The 20,377-nt window shown below is 30.7% G+C and overlaps 2 protein-coding genes across 3 annotated transcripts; one reads left to right on the forward strand and one right to left on the reverse strand.

The window, feature by feature from the left end:
* Positions 1-1,171: 1,171 nt before the first annotated feature.
* LOC130899881 (E3 ubiquitin-protein ligase MSL2) lies at positions 1,172-9,688 on the forward strand. The gene is made up of 4 exons (XM_057810066.1): positions 1,172-2,499; positions 2,566-2,748; positions 2,867-3,053; positions 4,024-9,688. The coding sequence occupies exons 1-4, from the start codon at positions 1,771-1,773 to the stop codon at positions 4,107-4,109; spliced, it is 1,185 nt and encodes a 394-aa protein (XP_057666049.1). The 5' UTR covers positions 1,172-1,770; the 3' UTR covers positions 4,110-9,688.
* Positions 9,689-11,077: 1,389 nt separating this feature from the next.
* On the reverse strand, positions 11,078-20,082 carry LOC130899947 (tripeptidyl-peptidase 2). 2 transcript variants are annotated; one of them, XM_057810190.1, is made up of 14 exons: positions 19,921-20,082; positions 18,750-18,940; positions 18,566-18,694; positions 18,296-18,485; positions 17,801-18,106; positions 17,165-17,408; positions 16,844-17,040; positions 15,090-16,272; positions 14,295-14,529; positions 13,576-13,823; positions 13,226-13,449; positions 12,309-12,582; positions 12,057-12,231; positions 11,078-11,556 (listed from the first exon to the last, which is right to left on the reverse strand). In XM_057810190.1, the coding sequence occupies exons 2-14, from the start codon at positions 18,909-18,911 to the stop codon at positions 11,332-11,334; spliced, it is 3,792 nt and encodes a 1,263-aa protein (XP_057666173.1). In that variant the 5' UTR covers positions 18,912-18,940; positions 19,921-20,082; the 3' UTR covers positions 11,078-11,331. The 2 variants fall into 2 exon arrangements, with proteins under 2 accessions (XP_057666173.1, XP_057666264.1); XM_057810281.1 differs by lacking the exon at positions 19,921-20,082 and adding an exon at positions 19,296-19,383.
* Positions 20,083-20,377: the final 295 nt, after the last annotated feature.

A 20,377-nucleotide genomic window follows, 5' to 3' on the forward strand; every position in this document is an offset into this window, starting at 1 on the left:
AACATAATTTAGATCAAATGATCATTTAAGATGTCGTGATACCTGACAGGGGCCCTGAGAGACACACTTTAGTTAATTTATACATAAAAGCGTCTAGCTCGGCGGCATGCAAATTGAAATGTTTCGTTTTTATTATGGTTTGTTTTTTTGCTAAAAACCCATATATATGATGAGCTGCCTGCGCTTGCAAAATCGACTAATGACGTACACTAAGCTGTGTTAACATAAAGAGAATTGAGAAAATGACTAGGGATAAGTCACAGAGTCCCTTGAGGTTTATATTTTTCCCCATATTCTTTTAATGTAGTAGGAATAAGTAAAAACAAAATTGATCCTTTTATGCTTATTTAGAACATCCTACCAGCAAACAGGACAAAGCATTTATATTAGTTTAAAATTTTTCGATAAAAATAATATACATTTGCCGCTCATGCAATGTAGCCAATGACGACATTCTATAATAATTATAAAAAAGAAGTTGAATTGTCGCCCTCTAACTTAAAAAATTAGGTATATAATACTTGTTATAAGTGTATTGTGAATTCCATATTCAAGAACTAAGAAAATAATATGAATAGACTTCTAGAACAATTTTTTATTCAATCTTTAACTAGTGATTCAACTTTTATATAAATAAGAAATGAGTTGTAAATACTGGGAAAAAATGTCCTCACGTTACGGTGCCGACAATATTCATTTTCTCTTGAGAATGCGCAGAAGCAAGCTGAAACCTCGGAGGATAGAGAAATCGTTGACATTCTGTCTTCCTAAGTCAGAACAGCTTCCACTTATAGAAAGTGTCCATATAGGAGTATTACATATATTGACCCAAGCATATTTTGATACCATATTGAAAAACTTAAATATATATTTCGTTCCATAGATATAGTCATTCTAGACTGCTGAATATATATAATTTCTATATTGAAAAATTGTGCCAATTTTAGAAGGAAACGACCTCTGGTTTAGAAGAGAGTTATCTTTGTTTCACTGTGCGGTTATTGATGGAACGAGATAAGTAGAGAAATATAACGGTGGAAGGAATATGATAGAAGAAATTAATATGGAGGATAGAGGTAAGGAGGACCATCTCATATGGGTGCTTAGCTTGAAAACTGTCTGCTTGTAGACGGTAAATTATAATGGAAAATTTGACCAGAATGGCGCTCCTGTCGGACGAGATATCATATGAACTTAGTTATTTTAGATAGAGTGAAGTATGCAGTGTTAGAAAATTATATATTTCAAAAGACTAGAGTCGTTAATTAAATATTGGTATACAAAATCGAAACAATTCACGTAGTCCAAAATAATTTTGTAAATATAACCTAGAAAAACCACTGTGAGATAACGCTGAATATTAATTAATTATTGTGAATTTGTAAGAAAGAAAGTACCAACTATCACTTCTTTCTTTCTCTGTCCTTATTCTTAAATTTCTAGCGCTTTATTTAAAATTTACACTCATGCCATAGTAGCGCCTCCATAACGTAAAGAATTTGATGTACACTTTCTGTAGCACAGAGATGGTTCTCCTTACATCTACCCTCCATAGAAATTAAAAGGAACACTTGACAGCTCTTTCTTTGTGTCTCATTCTAATATCTGTCTCGAAATTTAGTCTGATATTACTTTATCTATGTTTCGTTCTGTGACATATTTAAAATTAATTGAACTTCATACTTGTCATTATATGACAATTCGTAAACAAACAAAATTTGTCAAACAACATAACCAAATAGGAGAAACGGAGGAAACAATAATATCAAAATGAATGTAAAAGATAAATCTATAGCTGGGCCCAAAATGAATTCAACAAGTTTATATGTTACCACTACGCAAATAATATTGAAAGCAGATCCAAAAAATTCAAATTCATGGCAAGATCTTTATAGACTGATACCATATTTACGAAATTCTTTGTGTTGTGTAGTTTGTTCAAATTTATTAGTAAATCCATATTCGCCAACAATAGCGCAGTGTCAGCATCACATATGTAAACTATGTAAAGGGGGTCGAAAAAAAATTAAACCTGCTTGCGAGGGCTGCAGAGACTGTGTAGATTATTCAGAAAATAAAAGGTTACGGATATTATTACAATGTTACAAAAAAATGTGTAGTTCTTTAATAAGTTCGCCTTTACTAAAATGCATTTCAATGCAGGAGTCAGAACTGGGTACAGGCTTTGAAAGGGGGGCAAGTAATTTATTATCATTAATAAAAGAGGGAGCTCTTTTTGAAGATGATTATAAAAGTAATGGAGGTTTACCAAAATCCACATATTCAATACTACCATGCATTTATACTAATACACAAAGTAAACCAAACAATGAAAAAGCTATTGTTCTAACTCCAAACATACAAAGATCTTCATTTTACTCTGTTTTATATCCTGGAAATGGAAGTAAAATTACCCTTAAAAGAAAAACAAAAGAAGCAAGTGGAACTGTATCCAAAGCTCTTGTCACAAATAGTAGACCAAAAGAGCTTTCAGAAAAGGTATGAAAAATGTAGGTTCAGATTGTTATATTTTCAAAATTGTACACATTTTTATGCTTATTTCAGACTTTATTCAAAAAACCATGCACAGTAAAACCCAAAAAAGGCTGTAGATGTGGAAATGCAACAGCCACTCCAGGAAAGTTGACATGTTGTGGACAAAGATGTCCTTGTTATGTAGATAGTAAACCATGTATAGAATGTAAATGTAGGGGGTGCAGAAATCCTCATATTAAAGAAGGTCAAAAAGTAAGTACTTGTGTGATTTAAAAAATTTCATTACCATTTTTGTGGAATAAATATGTACCTTATATCGTCGATGATTTATTCTTATACATTCAACTAATATGGTATGTAATTTGTTTAGATGATACCACATATTCCTGATATTCAAATCCAGCTTCCAACAGTAACAACGACCACTACCCTTTCAAATCAACCCCAGGTATCTTCATCAAAAATATCAAATATTAAAATAGAAGACATTGATTTGGACGAACAATTTGGAAGTTTTGGTAGAATAGGCGTAGCTGAACACTTCAAATCATTTGACTGTGAGTACTTCAATATCAAAAAGTATCAGTTAATGCAATGTGGATTTTAATATAAGTAGATGATCATGGTAGTTTAAGCAATGAAAATTTCTCATAGATGCTTGAAAATCTATAAATAATACAATGTGTAGTAAAATTAACACATAAAATTTTTAAATCAAAACCAATAAATTGGAAATATGAAAGTTATGAGACAATGTTTTGTTGTTGAGTATATAAAAGCCACATTCTTCACAACACTGTCAAAATAGTAAAGATAATTGTTAATATGCAATTTTATGAATCCTGTGATTAATTTGCATATTATAAGAGTGAATGATGCAAAGCACCTGTGAGAATATAAAACTTTCAATCGATTAATGTAATGCTGCCATAGCACTAGTGAGCAAAACTTGCTCACAGCACAGCTACTGTAATCAGATAATTGGCACGATTTCTGAAGACCAAAAGTAATAACCAAAAAAGACTTGACCAGATTCATTTTGGGAATGCGAGAATTACAATGCCACTTTGTTGTTACAAGCACTGCACTGCAACAAAAATTTTCTCATTGTATAATTACCCTATTATTAAAAAAAAACTCTGAAACTGGGAAGAACGTTTTTCTTGCAACCACGTGAGTTCAATTTGATTCAGGAAGGTCATTTTACAGCTGTTCAATACATAACAGATGTTTTAGAAACTTTGAAGCTGAGGAATTTTTATTAATCCACGATATCGTGCTAGTGTAGTATAAAGTTACCTTTAGGAAGTGCAGCTCTAGCTTAGGTCGCAAGAAGCCCGAATGACCTTTTATTGAGGTTACCATAAATTGTTATTTAGATTTAACAAATTTTAAACTACTGTAAGAACCCCCTTAACGCGGAGATATACTTATTTTATGTGATGAGAAAGTACATGAATGTAACATTGAATTGAATATTGATATTTTTTATCATTTTAAAACTTCTAATTGTAATTTTTACTTTAGTTGTAGGTGGTTATAATGTCCCATTATCAGCAGACATTTTACCAGTAGTATGTAATGAAGATAATGCTGAAATGAACATTATGTGACAGATGGACATGAACAGTTCTAGATGTAAATTTTAATTTACCATAGTTCCTAAAAAGAGTTACAAAAGGTTGTTCTGAATCAGGAACTTCTTGCCCAAATTTATTTTTTATCTTTGCACAAAAATTTACTTATAGATTATATTAATCTATATGTATTATGGTGATATTTTATAAAATTAGGTTTAATACTGAAGTCGTCTACAATTTTACTTTGAATATGATCATATTGAACTACGAAAACTTGAAAATTTATACCTAGTAAAAGTAGAAACGGCATTTTAGATTGATAAATATTTTTTTTACAATGTAAATAGTCAATAGTTATTTGAATATGTGTATATAACATTTGTTTGTAGGCAGTAAACAAAACCTTTTTGCAATACCAAATAAATTAATTTATAATAAGCATCTACTGTACTACTCACAAAGCTGATCGAATGAGAGAGTGTAGAGACACACTTCACTTTGCTTCGTGAGTGCTGCCTCGCCTCGCTCAACTTCCGATCATTGTCTGTTTTTTCCCTTGAGTGGAAGGGCTCAAAATTTAAGTGTAATAAGTTCCTCACGACGTACTAGTGGAGATGCACTTCAAACTTCAGTTAACTTCGTAAAAACGAGTAATGTAGTGGAGCCATTAAATATTATAAATCACTGACATCAGCCAGTTCTCAGAACTGTCAGTTAACTTAATATACTCAACATTTTTACATGGCAGCTATACTTAATATTTAAAAACATTATTCAAAGTTGCAAAACTAAATATTGAATCTTCATTATTCATTATTAACGACAAAAAGTAAAATAAAAATACATCTGATCTTACAAATGAAGCTCTTCCACAGTTCAAGACAACTTTTGTAGTTTGATCGAATTTCATGATCCAGGTGCATATCCAAATTTGAAAATATCTCAATAATCTTCCTGGTTGTTCATTTTCAGTCAATTACGTATAAGAATTGTCACATTTTTTTGATGATTGTCAATTTTGTTTCAATATTCTGTTTATGATTAGATTGGTATAGGGTACTTGCATTTTTTAGAAAGTATTCATGTTTTTGTTTATTTTATAAGTTTAATGTGAAATAATATCAAAAAGTGAAATATTTAATTAAAAGTGAAAAAATAATATTTGAACATTTAATTGAAAATCGCATAAATTTGAAATTTTTAACTACATAAGAAAACGATTTTCATTGAATTTCTGTTGTGACGTCGTAGGTTTAATAAGAACATTGAGCAGTTGTCTGTTTGGTGATCTCGAGGTTATCGTTGCCGGCAATGTAGTGTATGCTGTTATAATTCAGTTTTTATTTATTAGTTAAGTATAAATAAAACATTTTTCTATATATAAGAATAAAATGAATAAACTTTTTATAGGTTAAGTTCTTACATTATTACATTAACACGTTAGAAATTAAATGCAATTACTATAAAACATTAAAATTTGAATCTTACATTAAAATGATCTTAGCAACAAAAATAATTACATCTCGCAGGATCGTCAAAACGATCAACACTATCAAACCATTTTTGTTGTATATTGGAATTTCATGGAATCATAAAAAACCTATTCGTGGTTTTTTTACATCCTGACACAAAACACGATTTATATACCATTTTTCAGGTTAATCAAAGTTTAATAATAACTCTTATTTTAGAATAACCGAGAGAATAACTGTCGTATAACTTTGTATCATTATGTTCAGTGTTTATTTTATACCTAGGACGTCACGCAATATATCAACCTTACTGCAATGTTTAAACTACTTACAAAATTTTTAATTTTCAACATTGTCAATAAACTATATGATAAATTTCTATCTATGGATTTCTTAATCATTTCACTTTTATAAAATTCTGTGACTTTTTGTAATATTTCCTTCAAAGCTGGATTTAGAGCAAAGATCTAATCTGAAAGGTAGAATGTTACCTTTACGTTAAGTTTTGTATAAGTTTCCTTAAGATTAAAAGTAACACATCACTCAATGAGTCTTGTGACTAACTAAGAAAAACACATTTTTTGTCAAAAATCGATTTTATTCATCAGTGTAAAATCCTAAAAAACAATACAATTGTACCAACACTTCTCTATCTTTTCGATGCCGTGTTTGTTTGAGGGATTTATCTTTTGTCTTTTGCCCCCAAATAGGCAATGGTTTCTTCATTTGGGCTTAATTTCTTATCGGCGAGCATTTTTTGACTTCAGCCAGTAGTCACTGGGAGCCAGATCTGGACTATATGGTGGATGAAGAAGCGATTCGAAGTAAATTCGTTCAATTTCACCATCGTTGCCATCGACTTGTAAATCGGTGCATTGTCTTGTATTTTTCTTCGACATATGAGGCCGTTTTCCCTTGATTTTTGCATTCGACAAATCCAACAACTCTGTATTACTCGCTTATTCATTGTCTCTTCCTAGTCGATGAACAAAATTCCAAGCGCATCCCAAAATACTGAAGCCATAACCTTCCCAGCTGACTGTTGTGCCTTTAGATACTTTGAACGTGATTCACCAGCTGCAGTCCACTCACATGATAATCGTTTTGATTCCGGAGTGAAGTGATGGATCAATGTTTCATCCATTGTCACATATCGACGCAAAAAATCTGATTTATTACTCGTAAACATGCCAATAACTGCGCTAACATCATCAACATGTTGTTTTTGATCCAATGTGAGTGAACGCGGCATCCACTTTGAAAAAAGCTTTCTTATGGTCAAATGTACATGCATAATTGTGAACACACTGCATTCTGACTTGTTTAGGGCCTAAGCTATCTTACGCAATTCCAATTTACGATTAGATATAACCAATTTGTGAACTTTTTTGATGTTTTCTGGAGTAACCACCTCAATTGAAAGACCAGAACGTTCACCATCATCGGTGTCTAGAAGACCACGTTTGAATTCAGCAAATCAATATAAAATTATTCTTTTCGATAGAGCAAAATTCGGATAACACTTTTGAACCCATTGCTGAACTTGTACAGTATTTTTTTTCATCAAAAAGCAATAATAAATTAACACACGAAATTGTTTTGAAAATAACAGAAGTAGCTTCACTGTAATAGCTGTCAATTTTTTCTGACTAATCGAAATGTGAAATTCCACACTTAGTCTTTTAAATGTTGGTACTTCATAAACGTCATATGGATTTGACAATGGCAGCGCCATCTGTGTGTCATTCATACGACTTATTGAGTGATGTATACCATAATAAGTCTGATTTTTAATGATAATTGGTATACAAATGAAGGGTCAAAAATATTATTGCCATTTAGAAATTACTTCCTGACTGAAGATACTAATGTATTTTGTACTTACATATTATTATGTGTTATGAATACACCACTTTCTCAAAATTTTAATTCTATTCTGTAATTGCATCGTGTAATGCATTTCTAAAGAAAAATGTGCCTTAATAACATATAATACTGTCCATATAGTTCTCTTTAATGTTAGTCACTATTTCGTCTTCCTTCTTAATAACTGCAAACACTCGATTTTTATTTGTACACGGAGATTTTAGATTGTTTCATAAATCTCGCTTATGTATTCATATCACAATTGTTTATGTAAGTATATAATTTACTCATACCGAAGATTTATAAATGCCTATACTATAACAAAATCTGCAGATACATATTTATCACTTTAAAAATTATTATTTCTGAATATAATTGGTATTAGTAAATCAGTAATAAACCAACACAACCGGTCAAAAGTTTTTGCCTACCCACATTATTTCGTTGCACAATTTCGGCATTCTCTGTACCAATTTAGACAGATAATAGTCGTCTATTTGGTTCCCTTTGCTTTTCAGGATATTCCAAAAATGTGGACTGGAAATGAAGTAGGACACTGTTTTCTGACATCCCAGACCAATTTGTCCACAAAAATTCAAACAGGGTTGAGGGAGGGCGACTGTGATGGCCAAATCATTACTTCCAGTACATTATTCCTTTCCAATTTTTTCAAATACTCTTTACACAGCTGCGAGGAATGCTTGGGATCATTGTAATTCTGAAAGATACATTTTTTGCCAATAAGGCGCTGGCCAGAACGTACTACATTTTCCTTCAATTTTTTTTCATAGCATTCTTTCGCATTTCCTCCAAAACATCCACAAACCATTACGGAACGTCCGCCATATTTTTCAGTCGGATTTACATATAGATCTGACATTCGTTTTTCCTTTGACCTGCGCACAAACACTCAGACTCAAAAACCTCAAATTTTGACTAATCACTCCATAAAAATCGCTCCCACTTTTCCTGCATCCAATTTTTGTGTTATTTAACCTGCTGCAACCATTTTATTTTGACTTGAAATAATTTTCTTCACTGACACTATTTCAAAAGGTTCAGCATCTCTCAATCTCATTTTCACTGTAGAAGTACTCAAAGGCAGATCCCTAGATTCCTTGATCTAAGCTGCTATCTCTGACCCGTGAGTCATTAATCATGTTTTTCTGATCGATACAATACACCTGCTGTGTTTTTCGAGTCCGCCTGAACGTTTTCTATCGTCAAAGCTCCTGTTGTCTTCCACGGTATGTCGATGTATTTTTAATTTGACGGCAATGGTACGGTTACTTTTTCCTAAACTATGAAGACTTGCGACTAATGCACAAGTTTCAACTGATAATTTGTTGATTTCACCTTGTTTTACAACTAACATGTCTGAAGTTGCGAGAACAAAAGCAATCCGTACAAGAACTTCACAAAAAGATGTCATGGTCCAAAAAGTATAAATCACAGCACGTTCTTGTGTCTCGCAGAGCCAAATGAGACTAAACTACAATCATAAACACCGAAAAAATAATTCACAGTTGAAGAATAATAAACAAATCTTCCGACAAAATATAAAAATGCAACCGTATAAAGTAAACAAATAACGGACACTATTATTTTTTGTTTGTTTCGACCTTCGCTTGACAATATGAGAGAGAAATTTGTTGAAGTGTATTTTTTTCAAATTAAATGAGTGGATTATGGGGTGGCAGAAACTTTTCACCTTTAGTGTATATGAATGTTATGGTTGATCTGCAGAAGATACAATATCACCATTACCTTTCATTTTAACATTTCAAATAATTTCATCAGTTCTATTTGAAAGTAATGAATTAATTATTATCAATAATCTGATGTAGATATATATGGATCAAGATAAAATTGACATTCTTTAGTCAATAAATTTTTTACAAAATAAAATTCAGACTTTTATAATTCTGAGGTGTGTGTAAACAGTTCAAATCATTATACGTTGTAGAATCATAAATGCTGTTTTTGGAAAAAAGACAAATTATAAATACTGAATACTCTGTTTACTACATACTACAATATAATCTCTGAAGGTAGACTCTCATCCTCAGATGATTACTTGGGTAAAGAAACACGCGATAGTATTGTGAGTAATGTAGTGGTAGTAAACAAGAACAAGATCTGAATGATTATCATCAACGGTTCCAGATATTTCTAAATTCTAAATGTACTGTGTTAGTGATGAATAGTGTTTATATGAATATGAAACACACTGTATTTTACTTTGGCAAATGGAATAAAAGAGTTTCGTAAGTGTTTTAGTTTTTTATTACCTTCATAACCGAACGATCAATTTTCGCTATGAAACAGCTGATGCGATTTTTCAACGTGTTTTACTAATTTCGAAATCGGTATTAATTTGAATTCTCCATACTAAACACACTAGTGGCGTAGCTAGGCATTGGCTGGGATCCTGGCAGAGCTCGCTACGGTTTGACGGTTGATCAACTGTGATCAACAGTGGAGCGGTTATGGCGGAAACCACACTGATACTCATTTACTTGTTTCTCCATTTACTCAACCAGCTTTTGGTTCAACCTGCAGGTGTTTTGTAGGCTGTACACATATATTCCTTCACTACTAAACTATAGAATGTGCTGTGAGGAATTGGCCCTTTGTCCTTATTTAAGCTTTTCTTACATTCAGCAACTTTAATGGTTTCAAATGCATCCAACAATTTATTATTGGGTACATTTTTTAACAAATTTATTATTGGGTACATTTTTTAACAAATTTACATTTTACAGTGCCGTCGAGTACAGCTACTTCCTCAATAAAGGTTCTTTTCTTATTATATCTCTTGATGTTAAGTGGAAAGTGAATTAAACGATGTACCAGAAAATGGAGACTGGCTATTTTATGTTGGATACGATAAAAAGAATTAGCTGGAATGTACCTGCACGTAGCGGTGTTTTCCCTAAATACCTCAAATTCTAGCCTATTACTATTCTTAATTATTAAAGTATTTAAAAATGATAACTGTCCATTATTTTCGATTTCATAGGTGAACTTGGTACATGGATATTTTTAATTGAGTTCCAAAATGAATTCGCTACGTTTGCCTTTTTCGTATTGAATATGTACAAAATATAATCCACATACTTGTACTATACCCTGAGAAAATACTGAAACTCTTCACTGATTTGCTTTTAAAAATGACTCATGAACAGTTCAGCCATAAATGGTGATAGGCAATTGCCCATTGCTGTTCATTCATCTTGTTTGTAAAATTCTTTATTTGTTTTGACTAAATCGCGCTCGGTGGCCGAAACCATGTGAGTGAATCTACCAACAATATGATCTTCCGAGTATAACCTTCATACATGCTCGACTTTTGCCGTTAAATCGTGCGAATTTACCTTCAATGCGGTCGAATTATCATGCCAAGTGCACAACGAGTTGTGGGTATAAATTGATCCAACAAGACTTGTGAATTTTTATATTAATGATTGGCACTGATGTAAAGTGTACTTTTGACAACTTTAAGTAAATCGATGAAGGATAAATTGAACCAATTAAAAATCATGAGTTCGAAGGTAGTTGATCCTGGTAGAATAAGTAGGCTTACCACCTGGAGTGAAATACATTGATAAATAATCAGAGCTTTTGAACTGTTTATATTTGGGGAAATAAGAACTATTAGTATGGAAAGGTGTATGATTTATTTGTAAACAAATACAGATAACGGAAAAAATCTAATTCATTTATCAACCAATGCAATTTTGTTGAAGGCGTTTTAAAGAAAAATAAAATTTTAATCCCTATTAGAATTCTAAAACTAGAAAGAAAATGTATGCTTATTTATTTTAAATACATTTTCAGTCCACAAAAAATGCCAAGAACTATTTAAACTTCTTAACGATCTAAATTTCTATAATATTGAATATATTTTATTATATTTAAAATGGTTTATAGGAAAGTGGAAATTTTGAAGGTAAACTTCTGTACAAATGCTTTACAACGTGATCCCAATCTAGCAATCCACAATATTCAATTATTTTCTTTTCAACTTCTTCAGTTGGCTTATCTTCTTGCATTTTAAGTATGTATTTCAATAATCTTCCATAATGGTTATTTACGAACGCATGCCAAATGGCAAAATATAAAACGTGACTTGTTAAAACCTAAAAAAGAAGAAGGCTTATATTTTGTTTTTAAAATATTTAACTAAATTATGTTTTGTTGTACAAACTTAAGTTATTGCAGAGGTTTCCAATGCACCAACTTCTCTAATTACTAATTGTTCAAATGTACCCCATTGCATGTGATTGTAGAACAGTGATTCCCAATAGGTGGTTCTTGAACCCCTGGGGGTTCACGAAAATAATATTGTAATGGCCTATTTTTTAAAGCGCCATTAAAATCAAAAGCAAAACAAACACAAAAAATTAAAGTACACACCTATTGTGTCTTATTAATGTTTTATTTAAATTTTAACATAATTGATTAATATAATCAATTATTTTGCAATATGAAAAATATATATTCTATGCAATTTTATTGCTTTTTTACCTGTTATTAACGACGACTACATACGAATTTGTCAAATTTTTTCGGACTCTCCTTTTGGTTCGCGAGAAAAAAGGTTAGGAAACACTGTTCTAAGACATTCAAATAAACTTACTTTAGCGTCAGATGGATCTACGAATTTAACCAACGCTTTCCATACTTCCAATATTTTTTGTTTATACATATTAGAATCAGGTTCCTTATTATCATCCCACAGAGCAAGTCGACACAGTGCTATTCCTTTGCGTGCCAAACATTCCACATAAATATTCTTTTGTTGATCCATCGTACTACAAAATTTATGTTTTTACTTTGAATATTTTTAAATTGAAAAAATTGTTAAAAAACACACACACGGAAAACTTACATCTTAATTTTAGCTGCATCAGGTCTTAAATCAGTCTTCATGGCAATAAAAGCTAAAATAGAACTAGCATTTAATCCAGAAAGTACCTTATTGCAAATACTGATAACTTTGTTATTAATATCTTCAACAGAACCATTCTGCTTTGATTTTGTCAACGTAGGTAAAGCTCTTTTATCTAATGGGTCCATAACTTGTAAATAGGCAGAATGAATAAGTAGATGGTCTGGATATTCTTTCAATAACTCTTCATACATGGTTTGAGCAGTGGCAGGGTCTAAAACATTTCGACTAATAATTGGCAGAAACTAATAAAATTACAAATATCTACAAAGAAACTTGAACAACAAAATTGATTTACTAGTAATTTTATTGAGTAACATTAATTAAACTAGCATTTCATCAAAACACTTGACATAGAGGAACAAAATTGCACCCAATATCTTGTAGTCAAAATATTGAAAACTGAAATTGTTTGATATTATGTAAGGCACTTGCAATTGCATCGTGGCTGCCACCAACCAAAACCTCTTCACTTCTGCTACCTACTTTCTTCAAGTTACTGTATCCATCCTTGGCCACAATAAAAGAAAACAAAAACTTCCAAATAATCACGAATCAACAAGATTAGATTAATCACCAATGTTTTACAAAAGTAACTAAATATTTCTTAGGCCTGTTTAACGTGAGTAAAAATGTTGGATAATATCGAACAACATGACATCAAACCTAGAAAGCTACTATGTCAAAATATTGCAATAATTGATCAGCTGCACTTAATCTGCAATTGCTTGTGATCAAGACATATTGCACTAAAGGTTCTCTTGCTCCATATCAAGTGACCTTTAATATTTAATCATGCGTCGGTATGTTCTGTATGTTTTGAGTGTTAAGTAATATTTAAGAAAAAAAATACTTACCCATTTTAGATAATAACTGTGTTTTTGGATCCCTTAGTGCTTCTTTATATTCATCTGTTTTAGTTTTTTCCAAATTGCCATTTGATACATTCGGTTTCTTCGCAGTTATATCATTCAAAATATATTTAATTTGATATACATCAACTTTTTTACCATGTTCATCCTTTGCATATGTTATAGAACCAGTTAAATAATGCGCCAAGTTGTTCGACTTTAATGAAAACCTAAACAATAAATAAATGAAGTAATTACTTGTGTATACTTGTATATATATATATATATATATATATATATATATATATATATATATATATATATATATATATATATATATCTTCAATTCAACTTACTTTTCAGATGTGAGAGGAGCTATATACAATGGAATGGGAGCATGAGGATTAGAATTATTAGTGAACCCAGGTTTCTTTCCTCCGACTAGAGCTTGAGTATAGGATAAATATACATCCATTGGTATTTGGCTGCTTAATTTTTGTATCAATAAAAGAGGAGCTTCATTCAATTTTTCTAAATAATCTTTTTTATCATGTCTAATTTGCAGTCTTATAATGTAATCTCCTTTTTCTAATTTTATAGAATACTGAAATATATTAAAGAGTTAAATACAAACTTTACTCACTGGCTATAAACCTTTCAGAAATATATTATAATTGTCTTATTTAGAAATAGTTACTCATTGTTCTATGTACTCTAACAGACATTGATTTATATTTGATAGAAAACCGAACAGAAAATTTATACCTCAACACCATCTATCTTTTTGATATGCAATTAATTATAAATTGTAGAGAGTATTATTTTGTTTTGCAATGAGTAATTAGTTAAAATTCAATCAAGTGAAACTAAAGGACTAGTTGGCATTAATAAAATTCCCTTACGCCCTACATAAGCATTTTTAATTATTAGTGAGACTATGATTATGAAAGCTACCAGTAAAAAGTTTGAATAACATCCCAACTGAGTTCATAATTTTATAAACAATCACGAGATAAGATATAGCAGCATAAAATTTTTATATAAATGAAACTATGTTTAATCAATTCCTACTTACTTTGTCTGCATATGCATCTCCACAGCCCAATAATTGTTTATTTGTATCATACAACATCCAAAATTGTGATTCAAACTCGGATTCATACAACATATTATTCAATAACGGCAAATTAGGAGATAATTCACATTGTTTGGATATATTAAAGTTGTATATTAATACTAATTCATAAATTTGCCTACATGGAGGTATTATATCTCTTGACGATAAAGGAATAATTTTCAAGTCAGAAGGCCTGCAAATTTAAATAATTTTCAATTAATGCAAAACTTGGTATTTAACAATCAATAAAAGTAACTTTGTTACTGAATTAAATAGTTTTTAATCATCCAACTTTTACTTATTCCATGTCCATCCACATTTGAACTGTTTAATTAATGCCTAGAAGGTTAAGCCAAATTATACGAACCACAAATAATGGATAGAGCAATAGAGCAAGTTTAAGTCCACTGCTATTTATAAATATCATGGATAAGAAAGTCAAGATAAAAAAATGCTAATACCTGAGTATAACAGTTGGATATAGAAACATGGAAATTATAAAACGTTGAAGATTCAAAGAATAAAATCACAGAAATGTCATCATAGATATAACGAAAATCAAAACAATTGATACAAGAGAATATATAAAAATTAATATACCATATAAAAATGAATGGAGAGTCCAATAGAAATGAATAGACCAAATAGAGGAATTGAGGACAAAAATAGAAAAAAGTTAATATAGGAAGTTGATAAAAAAATGTAGAAGGGCTGGAACTGGAAAGAATTAAAAATTAGATAGCAATTACTCACTTTAGAATTTGGACGGCATTTTTCAAGTTAATAGCAGGTGAAATGTCTTCACCTTGTAAAGTTTTCACTTCAACACAGTGAATTCCATCAGCTTCATGCATTGTTATTGAAGGTTGGTTGGGTTTGATGCCAAAAAATGAGATTGTATAATCTAAATTAGATTCTCCTATGTTAGCCCAATATTTAGCAATTACTAATTCCAGTACTAGATCTCCCTTTACAGGAAAACTTATCACTACTTCAGTTTTGGTAGTAATGGCTACAGTTTTATTTACTTCTAAAGCCTTACAAAATTGTCTGGGTAACATTTGCAAACCATGTATAACGAATCTTCCAGTGTCTTCATCAGATATCAATTTTAATACTGCCCATGTTGCCATTGTTGGAACTGTGTAATAATGTCTTTTTATGGTATTCGCTTTGAAATTAACTTTACTGTAACTAATCTGATACCTAGGTTCCTCTAATTCTAATGGTTGAATTATGGTTATGGGTATTTTGAATACAGGTCCTTTTTCTACACATTTTACATCATAACCATTTAGGAAGGTGCAATGCAATCCAGAAGGTAATCCATCAGTATCTATTTTAATGGCAAACATTCTAGCTACATTGGATAAATCTAAATGCAAAGGAAAACTGACATATGTTGCATCACAAGTGAGAACAAATTTTTGGTTGTAATAAATTTTGTCATATGCAGAAACTTCATCATGTTTTAGGAAATTAGGTTCTATACTAATTTTAAAAGATTGAGAGGAAGTATATTTCTTCGAACGGATATAAATGCCTTTGGAATTATGAGAACCACATTGTATTTGGAATCTAACATTTGTATCCGGTTCATTATGATAATTTAGTAAATAATCAAATGCTTTTTCAATTTGTATCAAGCCGCTTCCTTGGGCAGGTACTTCAACTCCATCCAGAAACTTGGCAGTATTTTCTAATGCCCTACGAATAATATAAGGAGAAAAGGTGAGCTCCTGTTGGATTGAGCCTGATATTAAAAGACAGACAACACCAGCTGCATGGGGTGAAGCCATAGATGTACCATTCATCAATTGAGAATATCTCAATGCAAAGTTAGGTACTGACGTTATCGCTCCTCCAGGAGCACATACATGAACCCCAATGCCTCCATCAATAGTTGGCCCTCTAGATGACCATGTATATGGCGTCCCTACAAGAAATTAAATGAGTATTCGAAATAATGATAAAATACAAAAATATCTTATATTATGTTTATAAATATTGAACTTATCAATTTAATGGCAAGCTAGTAGTGGTGTTTGGAATACAAACTTTATCTATAATAATATTTAGCAACGTTTACGAGAGGCAAGAAAAATATGCAAATCAACTTGATTTTTTTATATAGTGATTAAAATATGTTGCCTTCTACAAGACTTTTTGCACACAACTTTTTCAAAAAAGGGACTTAGGGACCAAACTTGAAAAAAAGTGACTTTAGGGACCTATCATTTTACTCATAAATAATAATATATGAAAGAGTTTTTTTTGCACAATACAAAATTTAAAAAAAGGGACTTGGGGATCAATTTGCAAAAAGGGGACTTCTAGGGACCTCACTAAAAGCCCTGCATTGTAGAATGTCTTTAAATATGCTTTTATCATCAAAGTTTAATCCAAAATTATTTATTTTTTCTCTTTAATAAAACTGCACGCCACAAAAACATTTGTTGAAAAAAAAATACTATTGACTATATCCAGAATGTGTTAAAATAATTGACCTGGTAATTTTTGTCTCATGGCATATTCAGCTACCATCATTTCTGGAGACACATAAGCACCTATACTAATAACTGGTTCATTTATGGTATCAGACGGAGTACTAATGGTATTGAGCGCGGGGCCATGGTTACCAGCAGAAGAAACCCAAGTAACGCCATATTTATTTACAATTTCATTAATCAGTTCACCAATTCTCCTGCAAAAAAACAATAAGTCAGGCATAAAATTAAGTAAATGATAAAAATGTTTCCGAATTGAATTAAAATATGTGAAAAAAAGACAAACCAATATATTGTGAAATAATATATGTGTTTATGTACCCTGTATCAACCCAATGTGCGTGTTCTCCATAACTCATGTTTATTACTTGGATGTTAAGTGTTTCCTTTAATTCAATTATTTTGATCATAGCTCTGATTAGAGCTGTACCTGTCTCCATTGACCCCAACCTGCCATCTCCTATGGTTAATGACACTATTTGTGCTCCAGGAGCAATTCCATTTTCTTCAGGTGAGTGGGGAAAATAACCTGCTGCAATAGAAGCTACATGGGTTCCATGACTTGCTAAAAATAAATCCACTATAATAAAAATCATTATACCGATTCAATTAAAACAGTAATATTTAAGAGTAAATTTTGTAAATAACCAGATGAACATTTAATGAAAATGATCTTTGCTTAGTATCTTCTTATCTAAAATGTTTATTGTAAATTTAAATATGATATGAAGAAGCTGAAATTATGAGAAAAAGTTTGGAGTTCTGGAACCTATTTAACATAAGTCAACTTTCATAAATGTTTAATTTACTAATTTTTCATATTGTTGATATATGTAATTAGTGTTCACTACAAGACAATGATCTAGCATTGAATTTGCTGAGCAGCTGAAATAAGTGAAATACTTGATTAAAATCAAGCTGTCATTCCTGGATAAGTTACGAATAATAAGTACTTACAGCATACACCAACTAATTCTAAAATATCTCCATTATCATGGACATTCATGCTAAAATTTAGATAATCAACATCTGTTAGTGGAGCAAATTCATGTGTAATACTATATTCTCCAAGTAAGGGGCATTTTGATACATCACCATCTTCAGTTGTATCTACACAAGCTACCCAATGTTGGCCATTGTGAAACAAGATACAATCATAAATGGGCCCCAGATCATTATATTTTTTGTCGAAGTTATTTAGGATATCTTGCATGGCATCTAAATTTTCTTTTTCAAGTTTATCAAAATCATTCAGTGTCTTAGCTAAAATTAGAGGATGAATAGTCAAGTTTTAAAATATTCATTTGCTTATTTTAAAACAAAACTTTAAAAAATACTGTTTAGTATGTGCATTGAAACAAATAATTGAATTGTAGCATTGTAGACAAACAATTTGTTAAACTGAAATTTGTTATTTTTATTGTGAAATAAAATAAGGGAACCATATCTTACAGTTATGAGTAGATTCAAAATTCGCCATTTTTCTAGTTATTTCACTAACTATTTTCCTATGGCTCTCTTCCCAATTTTTCTTTTTGTATTCAGCTTTGACACGATCTTTTAGTCTTTCAGGATACAGATCAAAAGCACGTTTAACGCCTAATCTATATAAATTATTAGGATTTGTCCAAGTAGAAGGTATCTATAAATAAAATTAGTTTTACAAATAGGCAAAAAATTGTGAAATTTTCTTTGTGGGTAGTATCAAACTATAAAACTCACTTTAATTTTTTTTCCACTCATTGTAGTGATTATACCATCAACTGGGACAACTCTCGTTGTAGTATTTACATCGCCACAGCCACTACAATCAAAACGTTCAATTACCTTAACTTTGCCATCAGAGGTTTCCTAAAATACAATTTTGTTATTAAATTATACTAAAATTCTTTATTTTGCTTGTTACCTTCAATCCAGGAGCTCCAGGATCAATTCCAGAATCCAAAATAGCTATAACAATTCCTCTACCATCATAAGTGGGGTATTTGGATAGAAAAGATACTACCCCCGTTTCTTTTTTAGGTAAAAGAGATCCAACAGGAAAATCAGTTTCTTTTATTTCTACCATAATTTTAAAATATCTGTTTCTAGGTATATCTAGCAAATAATATGTATAAAAGTCAATCACAACCTTGTAAAGCTAGCTTATTGTACTTTAATTTTTTCTCAATTCACATATAACACGGTTATTAAATCTACCAAAATATTAAACGCTTTGTTCTTTATTAAAATAAATATAAATTGATTCAATGTTTTTCTATTTATAACCTATTTTATTACACTTAAAGAGTTGCCTTAAATTTTGCACGTCATGTCACTTTCCAAGATTAAGTGACACTGGCTATTGGCTAATGATACACCTGTGGTTAGATACCAACAGTTAATTAAACGTACACAAGTTTGTATTTCTAAACTATAGAAATTAATTTAAATTAATTAAAAATTCACATACATGTTATTAATAAAAACTAGTTTCTATTACTGATCACAGATATCACAAATAAGGTTTTATATAGATAAAAGAGCATATTGTGTTGCCTAACTAGAATTAAATTCTACATAAAAAATAAGTAACTTCAATATTTACTGTTAATAGCTCGTTTAGCAGTTTTTTGATTTATTTATTATTCTGAGAATCGTTCTCATTATCTGTTTAAACTTAAACAAGTTAAATTACAATTGTTAAATGCAATGCTATCATAGTAGACGCAAATTTTTGTTTTCAATATGAGGATCCTGTTTTAACAGAACCGCCACAAATATATCTAGAAACACGATTTTTTAGGTACAGGTAGGTGAAAAGGAAAGGACTATGTAAGTTGCGACAATGGAGACACAAAAAATCTGAAGACTGGAAGTATTTTCAGAAAAAACTGAAGGTCAAAACCTCACCGGAAAGGAAACCGTACAGAGTACTTCACTAAATGCGCATGTAGATATTTCTTTATCAAAATTAATGAATTTGCAAATTCTGTACTTTACTTTTTGAAACTATTTTTTCTTTATTGAAAACTATACAGATAAAATTGATTACGTCGATACATTTCAATTAAGTATAACTATAAACTGCCACTTACTGAAATTTCAAATATTCAAAGGTGATCCACACAAAATATTCCTCAGTATCTCTGTTACAATATTTTATCTATATTTGCGTTTTGGATAACACAAAAAGTGATAAAAATTATATAAATTATACATATGTGTATAGAAATAACTATATATCTCATTATTCAAACGAGAAACAATATAAAAGTAGATTTTATATATATTAATGTTGATTATATACTTGATTAGGCAACGCAATATGATTAGGACATTTTCTTTAGATACGGTAAGCAATACAAGACTCAAGCATTGCATACTTTTTAAAATGAGGAAAACTGATTATGATAACATTTTTGTGGTCCATTAAAGGTTCATCACAATTATTCACTAGTGTACCCATTTTATTTTGTGAAAATGTGACCTCATTGGGTTAAAAATATTCAAGATGATCTAATAAAATTTTGGACAAGCCTTTAATATTCTACA

Source organism: Diorhabda carinulata, chromosome 1 (genome assembly GCF_026250575.1).
Source record: "Diorhabda carinulata isolate Delta chromosome 1, icDioCari1.1, whole genome shotgun sequence".
Classification (NCBI taxonomy): Eukaryota; Metazoa; Arthropoda; class Insecta; order Coleoptera; family Chrysomelidae; genus Diorhabda; species Diorhabda carinulata.